This window comes from Primulina eburnea, chromosome 18 (assembly GCF_022965805.1).
Source record: "Primulina eburnea isolate SZY01 chromosome 18, ASM2296580v1, whole genome shotgun sequence".
NCBI classification, from domain to species: Eukaryota; Viridiplantae; Streptophyta; class Magnoliopsida; order Lamiales; family Gesneriaceae; genus Primulina; species Primulina eburnea.
The window spans coordinates 1,543,750-1,556,423 of NC_133118.1; the positions used below are offsets into that span (position 1 = coordinate 1,543,750).

Consider the following 12,674-nt stretch of genomic DNA (forward strand, 5'->3'; position numbering starts at 1 on the left):
CTGATTTAAAGCCCACTTCACATCTATTTCCAAAAAATCCCACGGTTTCACATATCAATGAAATCAAGAAACTCAAAAACAACAAAATCTAATTTAAAGAAACACAAAAATCCATACAAATAATTGAACATTTGGAGCTCTTGAAAAAGAACTTTGAATGAGAAAATGACATGAAGAAAGGGACGAGAGCTTCATTTGAAAAATAATTTAATAAATTACATATATAGTATAAATTTATTATTAATTAAAATATATATTGAAGCATGGGCTGAAACCCACCCAACCTTCTTTAGGTGCATTAGTTTACAATAATATGGCCTTTTTCTATATATTCACATGATTGTTAATTATTGTGAATAATACTTTTGCTTTCATTAGCTACTTTGTGTTAGGCATGTCTTTTTCTATATATTATGTTCCTATCAAATATTACTTCCAAAAATTAAATGCAAGCAAATTCCATGCATGCATCTTCACGGCCATTTGTATTATAAATAGCTACCCAAAGAGTAATCAAATCCACTCCAGTGAGAAAGAACATGGCAAAATTAATCATCATGGCTTTGGCATTTCTGGTTTGCGCCGCCTCGAGAGGGCGGTGCGAGGAGGGTGGCACACCACCACTTCAGGTCGGCTTCTACGATGGCAAATGTGCAGACGTTGACGTTGAGGCCGCCGTAGGAGCTGTCGTTGCCTCGTTTTACGACAGTGATCCCACAGTTGCTGCCGCTCTCCTTCGCTTGCAGTTCCACGATTGTTTCATTCATGTAAGATTAACAATATAATAGTATATCTCAATCACTATTTAATTGGATAAGTGATTTCTCAATTTTATATCATCTAAAAAACCATGCATAATGATCATAATTTTCGAACAAGGGATGCGATGCATCCATTCTGCTGGACGGACCCGAGAGTGAGAAAACATCATCGTCTAATCGAATGATTCGAGGTTACGATCTTATCGAGGCCGCCAAATCCTCAGTGGAAGCCGTCTGCCCCGGGGTCGTTTCGTGTGCTGATATCATCGTCATGGCCACAAGAGATGCAGTTTCCCTGGTGATGAAAGATAAGATATTTCATAAGCATGCATGAATGATAAATGTCTCATGGCTTATGATCATACAGGGTGGCGGAGGGCGATACACCGTGCAGACAGGGAGGCGGGATGGGACCGTCTCTTTCGCCACTGATGTGAATATGCCAGCTTCTTCAATATCTGTCTCGGATTCGATCAAAGTTTTTGGCGAGAAGGGCCTTAGTCCCACTGACATGGTTTATCTTCTAGGTATACTTCTACTTGTTGCCATCGACTAATTTCCGTTAAAAGTATTAATTGTTCATATTTCTTCTGTATGAGATTCAATATTTGACTCCAACTGTCGTGTGTAGGCGGTCACACCATCGGCGTTGCTCGTTGTTCGACTTTTCAGGATCGTCTATACAACTTCCAGAACACAGGGGAGCCTGACCCAACCATGGATTCTACGCTGCGTGACACGCTACTCGCGAGATGCCCACAAGATTCAGACAGTGATGAGAACACCGTGGACCTGGATCAAAATGCTTTCCAGGCCGAATTCAGGGAACTGTTCTCTCAACAGTTTTACCAGTTGCGCAGCAGGCCCTAGAAACATGCCGTTATAAGTCACCTGGACGAAACTTGCGTCCCCTCGACCATTACCTATTTTCTGTACGAGGACTCGAATAAAGATATCTCTCGGGAGCTTATGTGCGGTGTTTTGCCACTTTTGGAGAAGACTTAGATCTCCAAGATCCAGTCTACGACGAAAGGAGAAAACTGTAACCTTTTCGGGGACCAAAACTTGCTCCTCCACCAGCCCTGAGAGCCCAAAATATTTCTTCTCCCATTGCGCTCCTATCCATGATGAAACCATCGACATCCATAAAAATAGCATCACACACGTTATCTGATGCAAGCCCGTATTTCCTCACCATTGTTCCCAATCCTCCACCGCTGATGTGCCCCCCCAAGCCCAAGCCTTTGCAGAGTCCTGCAGGGAACGCATGAGTCTTGCTCTTATTGGCGATCTGATAGTATAACTGTCCCAAAGTGGCCCCTGCCTGAACCCAGACCGTTTCATCTGTAAGATTAACGTCAATGGAGTTCAGATTGGTGAGATCAATCATGACAAAAGGGGACTTGGAGTGGACAGAGAGGCCTTCATAATCATGGCCACCACTCTTGACCCTGATTTGGATACCGAGCTTTTTGCTGCAGCGAATGGCAGCCTGAATATCAGTTTCTTCGAGGGGTGCCATGATTAGAAATGGTCTTTCTCTAGTCTAATTGAACCATCTTGGATTTTGTGACGCCAATTCCAGGAGCGACATGTATTTAGAAGACTCTGGGGTGTAAATATTTTGCATAATCTCAGCACGACCTGTTGATTGGAGTGACAAGCATTTGAGAAAGACTCTTCTCTCTTCGACTTGGGATGTAGCTCTCCATGAAAATGAAAAGAAAAGAATGGAAGACATAAAGATTGCGATGCTTCCCATTTTCACTTTGATATGAAGATTCACAACACATTACACAGTTTAAAAGATTTGAGTGAAAATGGTTACTATTTGTAATTTCCTTGAAACCATTAATGGACAGTACCATTAATAAGTAATAACTGCAATTAAAGAATCAGTAACAGAACTAAAAAATTTATGTTATTGTCATAATCCATATGAAATTTAAAATTATAGCATCGAATAATCTACACTATAAAGTTGGATGTCAAACAAAAAAATTAATTGTTGATCCATCCTGTTTAGAAAGGGTTCGATTGAAATCCACGTCTAGTTAGTGTTCTAAAAAACGATAGGTGGTGGGCTGGTGGACTGGCGGTCATCCACCATCTAAATGTTTAGGCGATTGCCTAGATAGTTTTTTTTAGCCAAAATATCTAATTCTTTGTGTTCATGATAATATTTCTCCAATAATTCATCTTTATCTGATTCAAAAACAAAATTCATAAATACTCTTTATCTTTATTTGATACAAATTTGTGGACAAATATATCAGATAATATTTTTTAAAAGATTAATAAAATATATATTAATCTACGCGGCTTCTGAAGCGGATTTTGAGCCGCCTAAGCAGCAATTAGGAGGTTTAGACGATCGATTAATTTAATAACACCCAGAGACATCAACCGTCTAAAAATCGGAGTGGTGGTCAACTGCATAACGCCTAGACGATCCAAGGTGGGGCCTTTTAGAACACTATATACACTACTACAATATTTCTAAACCCCATGACCATGCACCGAATCAGACAACTTAAATATATGGTGAGCAAACTGCATTATACATTAGTTTCTCAAGCATCAATTTTTTAATAATTGTAATTTAAAATGAACGAATCATACTGTCACATGGACAGATATCGAGTGACGATAAGTGTCGGAAAAAATAATTAGAAGAAAAGAATTACAACATTTGAAGAGTGACGGCTGCTTTTATTGGTTGTCCAATTAAAGATATATCAACTCAGTCGACGAGGTTAGTTCAAATCACACTTATTAACTCCAGAAAAAAGGTGAATACAAATTTATTTTGAAGTTTAATAAAAAGACTCAGACTAATAATGCAACTTATCCTATTATAGTTGAAAATTTTCAGAAAGTCCTTGCAAAACTCAAAAAATCAGGTAATTCAACAAAAAATTCCTCAAACCACATTGATGAAAGTAGGATAAGTTCAACAAAACAAGGTCATGCCACCAAATCTCAGAGCAAAAAAACAGTTGAGACTCAAAAAATAGAGTATGACCGTGCAAATGAACAAATTTAGATGGATGATAACAAGATTGTTGTTTTTGTAAAGAGAAAAACAAAAAAAACAGGTCCCTACGTCCAAGTCTCGAAGCCAACAGAACAAAAAGAATTTAGTTGATACCAAAAGAAGTACACAAATCCTGATATAAGACGATGACGAGATTTCTCCTTCCACAAAGAGAAATAGATAAGTTAAAACTAGAAATGACATACAAAATATGTCATTTGTGAAGATCAAACCAGAAAAAATTTGAACACATAATAAATTATTGCACTATGCTTTTTTATTTCTTTTTTATTTATGTTCTAAATTACAATTTATGTATAATAAATGTTCATGTATATATTTTTAATACATCTTTTATTTTCATTGATTGATTATATATTACAATCACATTATCTTATGGATAATAATATACTATTTGATTTAAGTTTAAGTCTACTACACAAAATTAACTTGGGCATTAAATCATCGAGAAACTTTGTGTAACGCACATGCTGCTTTCTATACATAAAATAGATTAAAAAAATTCAAATATAATTAAACAATACAATATTCAAAGAGGATATGAAAATTCAATCATTTCCTCCATAAATTGCAAATAGAATGTCACGCCCCGAGACCGGGGTTAGTCGACATCGGCGTTGTTTATCAATCACACAATTAAAAAACAACCAGCCTCGTAGCACAGTATAAACCGAAAACCAGTTTATTTCATAATTTCAGATAAAATAACGATTGTCTTTACAATATCGAAATCCAACGAAATAGTAAATAATGCGGAAGCGTCTTACAATTCTTTAAATTAGAAAATTCGGAATAAAATCTACTACTATTCTTGCGAATCACCAACCCCAAAACTGCTCGGACTCTTCTTCTTCAACATGTTCTTCGTTTTTATCTGGGGAGGGTTGTAAGGGGGGTGAGTATTTTTGGAATACTCAGTAAATGGGGGACTTTGAACACAACATAAAAGTTTTATAACATTTTCGAATCATAACATAGCATTCTTTTCATAATCGTAACATCATATTCATAACATAATAACACTGCGACACTGCAATTTTTCACCTTTCATGGTTTACTGACGTCAGTCCCTAAGTTTTAATCCTCTAAGGGGGCGAGACCGTAAAACAGTTCTATCCCACTGTTAAGGGCCATATGTTGGAATTCCACCCACTTTCAGAGAATTCTCACAGTGTCAAACATAAACGTACCAACTTTCGTAAAAACTTATAGACAAAACGACGGTACTCGACCGCATTTTTAAACCAAAAACTGAAAATTCATAAGCATAAAAACCGAAATTTAAAACAGCCCACTTACCTTGAATTCTTGAAGAAAAGAAAACGTTAATCGCTAAGGTTACTTGCACAGGAATTTTCGAAATTCCTACTTCTCTGGCTGGGCGGCGACAGCGCTTCGCTGTACTTGAAAATTCCTAAGAAGACTAGAGGAGATTCTCGAAATTTTGAGAGAATTTTAGGTGTGATTTTTGAGTCAGGTGGCTCTCTTATTTATAGGGGTTGGCTGCTATCTGGATCGAGTGATATCGCGTTGAAATCTGACTCAAATCTTTTATCTCGAATCGTGATATATCTATCCGTGATATTGTTCGAAATTTAAATCTTTTATCCCGGTATCTCAATCTCCACTTAAATCTTAGACATTTATCTGCGAATATTCGAAATTCCTTAATAAATCCTTAGATTGATAACCCAAAAATATCTTATATTCTGAATGATTTTAATATTAATATCCAAGATTACACCATCAAATAATTAATCTAATATTATTCTGATGAGATCACGATACTCTAAATTTCCGGGTTTTACATCCCTCCTTCCTTATGGGAAGTTTCGTCCTCGAAACTTGGGTTGACTTGGTCTATGAAGAGGTACGGGTATTGGTTTCTCATCCTTTCTTCTAGCTCCAACGTGGCTTCTCTTTCGGTGTGGTTATTCGAAATGTTCAGCTAGTGATTCGGCTTAAATCTTAGTTTCTTAGCAAATCTCTTAGATACTAAGGAATGTGTAGCACCACAATCAAATAACTCATAATCAGGCACTTTTTTGAATTAGGATGGTACCTGAAACGACTTCATTGGCGTCGTCGACCTCTTCTTGAGTCATAGCGAAGACCCTAGCGTTAGGCTTGCCTTCCCTTGGCTTGTTGGGGTTAGCTCCTGTATTTGGTCCAGTTCCCTTGTTGGGCCCGGCTGCCTGGTTGGCGGCAGTAGGACATTCGGCAATTCGGTGTCCCGCTTTCCCACATCCGAAGCATACACCACTGTTTCTTCGGCATTCTCCCAGGTGTCGTAAGTGACAAGTTGGGCAGGGCTTAATATTCTGGTAACTTGAGGTAGGCGGAGGCCCTTTAGATGGTTCACCAGACTGGTTAGGCTTCTTGAAAGTCTGATCGCTGCATGAGGACTGATTATTCATATGCCTTTTGTTCTTGAATTCCTTCTCTCTGCGCTGGATGTCAGTTTCAGCTCGGATAGCTGCGCCCATAAGATCTGAAAAATTCACGGGTTGGTAGACTGCTAGTGCTGATTGGATCCTGCTGTTCAATCCCTTCTTGAAGCGGTGCAATTTCAAAACTTCGTCTGCCATGATTGCTGGAGCATAAGATCCGAGGGCATTGAACTGAGAGGTGTACTCTACCACTGACATATCTGAGGCTTGAGTAAGATTTTCAAATTCATTCAACTTCTGCAATCTGACTTCCGCCGGATAGTACTGTCTCAGAAAAGTTTCTCGGAAGTTCTGCCATGTGACTGGTCCTGTGGCGGTCATGGCTGGCGAGACTGCTTCCCACCATTTGGCTGCTCTGTCTTCTAGGAAAGGCACGATCACATCAACTTTGTTGAGTGCCTCTGGAACTTACAATAGCCTCAACTGAGTCTCGACGCTCTTTAGCCAATTCTGGCCAACTTCAGGATCGGCGTCCCCTCTGAATGTCGGACACCTGTTCTTGCGGAGCGATTCATAATGGAACTTGACTCCATTTGGTGGTGGAGGTGGTGGTGGCTGATTGGCGTTCTGGTTTCCCAACCCTTGCAGTGTTGTCGCCACAATGGTGGCTATGGCCATAAGATCAGCTCGGCTTAAGTTGACTGCCGGCGGGGGTCCATTCCCTTGCTCGTTCTCTTGTCCGCCTTCACGGTCAGTATTAGCATAACGCGGGTTGCGGTTCTGTCTAGGGGGTCTGCCGGCCATTTCCTACAGATTGCAAGTTTTAAGAGTTTGTTGCATGGGTAAAATTCATACAATAGATTGTGCTGAAATAGAATGGAAATCAATGAATCAAATAGAACAAATTTTTATTGATTTCTAAAAGAAAAACATGACCAATCTAAAGAAAACAAAAATCGTACTGAATAAGAGTCAAGTATATGAAAATAATTTAAAATTCGAAAACTTCCAAAAATAAAAAGTTTTGAGATGGACATATGGATTCGAAGAGTATGTTGAGAGGATTCCAGAACAGTTGACGGAATCGAAATCGGAGTTTCCTACGAAAAAAATCGAAGGACACAAGCTAGCGGTCTGACTCGTTGACTCAGCCGAGTTGACTCGCCGGGTTGACTCACCGGAGTATGATCGGAGTAAAGGCGTGTGTCGGCGACGGCGTTAGGTTCACGGAACCGGTGGTGGCACGGCCAGAATCGGTCGGAAAACTATCTAATTTGGTCGGAACTCGCGAGAAATCGGTGGACTCACTCGAAATTGGGTGTTTCTGATTGGTTAATCCGATCCCAAAATGAATTCCTGGGAAAAGTTACCCATGGATTGTGCATCGTTTGGGTAAAATTAATTTAAAATCTGAGTCGTATTGGTAGGGTAATTGGACAATAAGAATTTCGGCATTTAGGGTTCATAGGCAAATTTCGTAGATCTGAAATTCCGGTTTCACACCAACACGAAATATAAAATTGATTAAGGGCTTTTGTTCGTCTCGTCGAGGCGGTTTTGGAACTGGTCGCCTAACGAAAAAATAGTACCGGAGGGCGCCGGAATCGGCGACGAAAGCGGCGGCGTGCGCGGGCGCTGTTCGCCGGAAAATACCCGTTGCATCGGAACACTAAATCTGAAATTGTTTGAGGGCTTTAGTTCGTCTCTTCAAGACGATTCTGGAACTGGTCGCCGATCATAGAACGGGTACTGGAAGCAGCCGGAATCGTCGGAAACGCGGTGGCGCGCGCTAAGGCCCTGTTTGGCCAGAATTCCGAAAAAGTTCCGAATTTTTTTTTTTTCCACTCGGATTATGAACCTGGCGGCTCTGATACCACTAAAATGTCACGCCCCGAGACCGGGGTTAGTCGACATCGGCGTTGTTTATCAATCACACAATTAAAAAACAACCAGCCTCGTAGCACAGTATAAACCGAAAACCAGTTTATTTCATAATTTCAGATAAAATAACGATTGTCTTTACAATATCGAAATCCAACGAAATAGTAAATAATGCGGAAGCGTCTTACAATTCTTTAAATTAGAAAATTCGGAATAAAATCTACTACTATTCTTGCGAATCACCAACTCCAAAACTGCTCGGACTCTTCTTCTTCAACCTGTTCTTCGTTTTTATCTGGGGAGGGTTGTAATGGGGGTGAGTATTTTGGGAATACTCAGTAAATGGGGGACTTTGAACACAACATAAAAGTTTTATAACATTTTCGAATCATAACATAACATTCTTTTCATAATCGTAACATCATATTCATAACATAATAACACTGCGACACTGCGATTTTTCACCTTTCATGGTTTACTGACGTCAGTCCCTAAGTTTTAATCGTCTAAGGGGGCGAGGCCGTAAAACAGTTCTATCCCACTGTTAAGGGCCATATGTTGGAATTCCACCCACTTTCAGAGAATTCTCACAGTGTCAAACATAAACGTACCAACTTTCGTAAAAACTTATAGACAAAACGACGGTACTCGACCGCATTTTTAAACCAAAAATCGAAAATTCATAAGCATAAAAACCGAAATTTAAAACAGCCCACTTACCTTGAATTCTTGAAGAAAAGAAAACGTTAATCGCTAAGGTTACTTGCACAGGAATTTTCGAAATTCCTACTTCTCTGGCTGGGCGGCGGCAGCGCTTCGCTGTACTTGAAAATTCCTAAGAAGACTAGAGGAGATTCTCGAAATTTTGAGAGAATTTTAGGTGTGATTTTTGAGTCAGGTGGCTCTCTTATTTATAGGGGTTGGCTGCTATCTGGATCGAGTGATATCGCGTTGAAATCTGACTCAAATCTTTTATCTCGAATCGTGATATATCTATCCGTGATATTGTTCGAAATTTAAATCTTTTATCCCGGTATCTCAATCTCCACTTAAATCTTAGACATTTATCTGCGAATATTCGAAATTCCTTAATAAATCCTTAGATTGATAACCCAAAAATATCTTATATTCTGAATGATTTTAATACTAATATCCAAGATTACACCATCAAATAATTAATCTAATATTATTCTGATGAGATCACGATACTCTAAATTTCCGGGTTTTACATAGAAGATTAATTATATTTCGCAATATATAAATTGCAATTTTTTTAACAATTATAAATGGTAAAAAAATTGTGTGAGACAGTCTCACGAGTCGTATATTATGAGACATATATCTTATTTGGATAATTCATGAAAAAGTATTACTTTTTATGCTAAGAGTATTACTTTTTATTGTGAATATCGATAGGATTGACCCGTCTCACAGATAATTATTCGTGAGACCGTCTCACAAGAAAGCTGCTCAATATAAATTGTAACTGTTGAAATAAGGTTTCAAAATTATTCTACCCAAGTAAATTTTTTATTGTTAAAAACTATTTTTAAATTTAAATATAGTAGGTAGAATTTTTTACACAAAAATATGTAATATAGGTTGTCATTGTAAATGATAATTAAATGTTACAAATACATATAAAGTAGATAATATAAAAAATTAAGAATTAATGAATGAAACGATATAAACTTAAAAAGAACGAAAAAGAAAAATGGAAAGCCTTCCGCTCAAACACGGCGGCGCCACCACTACTTCCGCCACCCTATAAGATTCTTCTCATCGAATTGGGTTCCCGCACCAAAAGAAGCCCATCATTTGTATATGCTATCGACGCCCTCGTGTTAGCTTCTTTCTGCATTCTTTAAGGTACACCTCCTTTGTTTGAGTTGGTAAAATTTTATTTCCCTGTGGTTTAGCTTGTAGTTATTCAGTTTTTTGTTTTGATCCTGAGGGGCATTGTTAATTTTTCTTGATTTTTTTTTTCTGGGTAGGATTCTTTTTGTGGAAATACTGGTTTTGACTTTTTCCATTTGCGAATCAGACTTGCACTTATTTGTTGATTTCTTTTAGTGAAGGTATTTATCCGGATTTCGGTTCTTAAGAAAGATTTGATCTTTGTTGGTTTATAATTTTTTTTTATCTTTATCAGATGTATAATATGAAATGGGATTTTGAAATGTTTTGATGTGAAATTTTGTCTAGCATTAGATCTATCATTAAGAGATGGGAATTAGAATGGAATTATTTGCTCGTGTTTGCTCGAGTAATGTGCCTTTAATATGAAGTTAAGCTGCCATCTGAAGTTTAGTCATTGCACTATAGCATTGATTTTCTCCTTGGAACATGCAGGCATGGGAAGGGTTAGTGACACTACAGGCATACTTATTATCCCTTCTTACGGTAATGCAAATTTTTAAGGGTTAAGGGTGGTTTTAGTGGGTCTAAAACTGAGTAAACGAGTCGCATAGCTTCTCCAACTTCTCCCACACAAGATATGTTGGGTATGTTTGAGCTCAATGTCTTGTTTGACTGTTTATGTAATACACTGATTGAAACATAATGTTCCAAATATTGTGTGGTTAAGATTTGAATTACATCATTGCCATTAGTATCACATTTGGTCCTGTGTGGCATGAATGATCCTATAAGTGGTGTTTAGAGTTAAAGTTATCTGCTCAATTTTCATTAGTTTTACGAGCAATTGTTGGGAGAGATTGTTGATTTCATATGATCAACAATTACTGCCATTGTTCTGTGTGGCTAGTCTTGTGAGACAGTGATAAAAGAGTGGGCCAGTGGCGCTTGAGTTACCCGACAACATTAAAGATTCGAGTTACAATGTTGTTATAACTGTATAATACGATACAACAGCAGGTGTCTGATCTTCCAAGATATTAACTGCAGAATTGTATTTTGTGATTTATGTCCGTACAATTGCTTAGAAAGATTGGAGTGAATCAATTTTTTAGTTGCAGATCCAATGAAGCACATTGTAAAGATTTTGACATTGCTGGTAACCCTGTCAGCTCTTTGGGTTTGCCTGCTTCAGGCATCCATAATTCCAAGGAGCTACACTTGGTTGGTAAGCTTCTTACAATCTCTCTTGTATTATTTGATCATACATTCTGTTTCATTCTTTTCATTTACGCGTAACAGCTGCCTCTGTACTTCATTGTATCCCTTGGATGCTATGGCCTATTAATGGTTGGAGTTGGCCTGATGCAATTTCCAACTTAGATATGAAGACACAGTTTCAAAGATTTGAGTGAAAATGGTTACTATTTGTAATTTCCTTGAAACCATTAATGGACAGTACCATTAATAAGTAAATAACTGCAATTAATGAATCAGTAACAGAACTAAAAAATTTATGTTATTGTTATACTCCACATGAAATTTTAAAATATAGCATGGAATAATCTCCACTATAAAGTTGGATGTCAATTAAAAATTAATTGTTGATCCATCCCATTTAGAAAGGGTTCCGATTGAGATCCACGTTTAGTCAGTGTTCTAAAAAACGATAGGTGGTGGGCTGGTGGACGGGCGGTCATCCGCCATAAAAAATGTTTAGACGACCGCCTAGATAGTTTTTTTTTAGCCAAAATATCTAATTCTTTGTGTTCATCTTAATATTTCTCCAATAATTCATCTTTATCTAATTCTAACACAAAATTATAACATACTCTTTATCTTTATTTGATACAAATTGGTGGAGAAATATATCAGATAATATTTTTTAAAAAATTTAGAATTATTATATATTAATCTACGAGGCCGCCGAAGCGGATTTTGAGCCACCTAAGTTGCAATTAGGAGGTTTAGACGATCAATTAATTTAACAACACCCAGAGATAATATCAACTGTCTAAAAATCGGAGCAATGGACAACTGCATAACGCCTAGACGATCCAAGGTGACGCCTTTTAGAACACTATATACACTACTACAATATTTCTAAACCCCACCATGCACCGAATCAGACAACTTAAATATATGGTGAGCAAACAAGGTCACGCCACCAAATCTCGGAGCAAAAAACAATTGAGACTCAAAAAATAGAGTATGACCGTGCAAATGAACAAATTTAGATGGATGATAACAAGATTGTTGTTTTTGTAAAGAGAAAAAACAAAAAACAGGTACCTACGTCCAAGTCTCGAAGCCAACAAAACAAAAAGAATTTAGTTGATGATGTCAAAAGAAGTACACAAATCCTGATATAAGACGATGACGAGATTTCTCCTTTCACAAAGAGAAATAGATAAGTTAAAACTAGAAATGACATACAAAATATGTCATTTGTGAAGATCAAACCAGAAAAAAATTTGAACACATAATAAATTATTGCACTATGCTTTTTTATTTATGTTCTAAATTACAATTTATATATAATAAATGTTCGTGTATATATTTTTAATACATCTTCTATTTTCATCGATTGATTATATATTACAATCACATTATCTTAATTATGGATAAAACAAGAAACCCAACGAAAAATATTCTAACAATAATAATTGATTAGTCAAATAAATAAAATAAGTAAATAAATTTCAATGTTTTTTTTTCCGAAAACAC

General features: G+C 37.3%; 3 protein-coding genes across 7 annotated transcripts in view; 2 read left to right on the forward strand and 1 right to left on the reverse strand.

Moving 5' to 3' along the window:
- Positions 1 to 12,674, reverse strand: part of LOC140819432 (uncharacterized) — a gene marked incomplete at its 3' end in the record, with an annotated part of 61,182 nt that overhangs the window by 28,494 nt on the left and 20,014 nt on the right. The gene's annotated exons all lie outside the window — the stretch shown is intronic.
- On the forward strand, positions 504 to 1,631 carry LOC140820119 (peroxidase 60-like). The gene is made up of 4 exons (XM_073180442.1): positions 504 to 767; positions 880 to 1,059; positions 1,129 to 1,288; positions 1,393 to 1,631. The coding sequence occupies exons 1-4, from the start codon at positions 540 to 542 to the stop codon at positions 1,629 to 1,631; spliced, it is 807 nt and encodes a 268-aa protein (XP_073036543.1). The 5' UTR covers positions 504 to 539.
- Positions 9,755 to 11,419, forward strand: LOC140819745 (dolichol-phosphate mannose synthase subunit 3-like). 5 transcript variants are annotated; one of them, XM_073179935.1, is made up of 3 exons: positions 9,755 to 9,959; positions 10,998 to 11,175; positions 11,250 to 11,419. In XM_073179935.1, the coding sequence occupies exons 2-3, from the start codon at positions 11,074 to 11,076 to the stop codon at positions 11,328 to 11,330; spliced, it is 183 nt and encodes a 60-aa protein (XP_073036036.1). In that variant the 5' UTR covers positions 9,755 to 9,959; positions 10,998 to 11,073; the 3' UTR covers positions 11,331 to 11,419. The 5 variants fall into 5 exon arrangements, with proteins under 5 accessions (XP_073036036.1, XP_073036034.1, XP_073036032.1 ...); XM_073179933.1 differs by having other exon boundaries at positions 11,063 to 11,175; positions 11,250 to 11,417; XM_073179931.1 differs by having other exon boundaries at positions 9,756 to 9,959; positions 11,069 to 11,175; positions 11,250 to 11,413.

Bases quoted from the DNA above. Each gene is read 5' to 3' on its own strand.
- LOC140820119 (XM_073180442.1), top strand. From the start codon at position 540: ATGGCAAAATTAATCATCATGGCTTTGGCATTTCTGGTTTGCGCCGCC. The intron at 768-879 runs GTAAGATTAACA...TTTTCGAACAAG, and splicing joins TCCACGATTGTTTCATTCAT to GGATGCGATGCATCCATTCT. The intron at 1,060-1,128 runs GTGATGAAAGAT...ATGATCATACAG, and splicing joins CAAGAGATGCAGTTTCCCTG to GGTGGCGGAGGGCGATACAC.
- LOC140819745 (XM_073179935.1), top strand. From the start codon at position 11,074: ATGAAGCACATTGTAAAGATTTTGACATTGCTGGTAACCCTGTCAGCT. The intron at 11,176-11,249 runs GTAAGCTTCTTA...TACGCGTAACAG, and splicing joins CAAGGAGCTACACTTGGTTG to CTGCCTCTGTACTTCATTGT.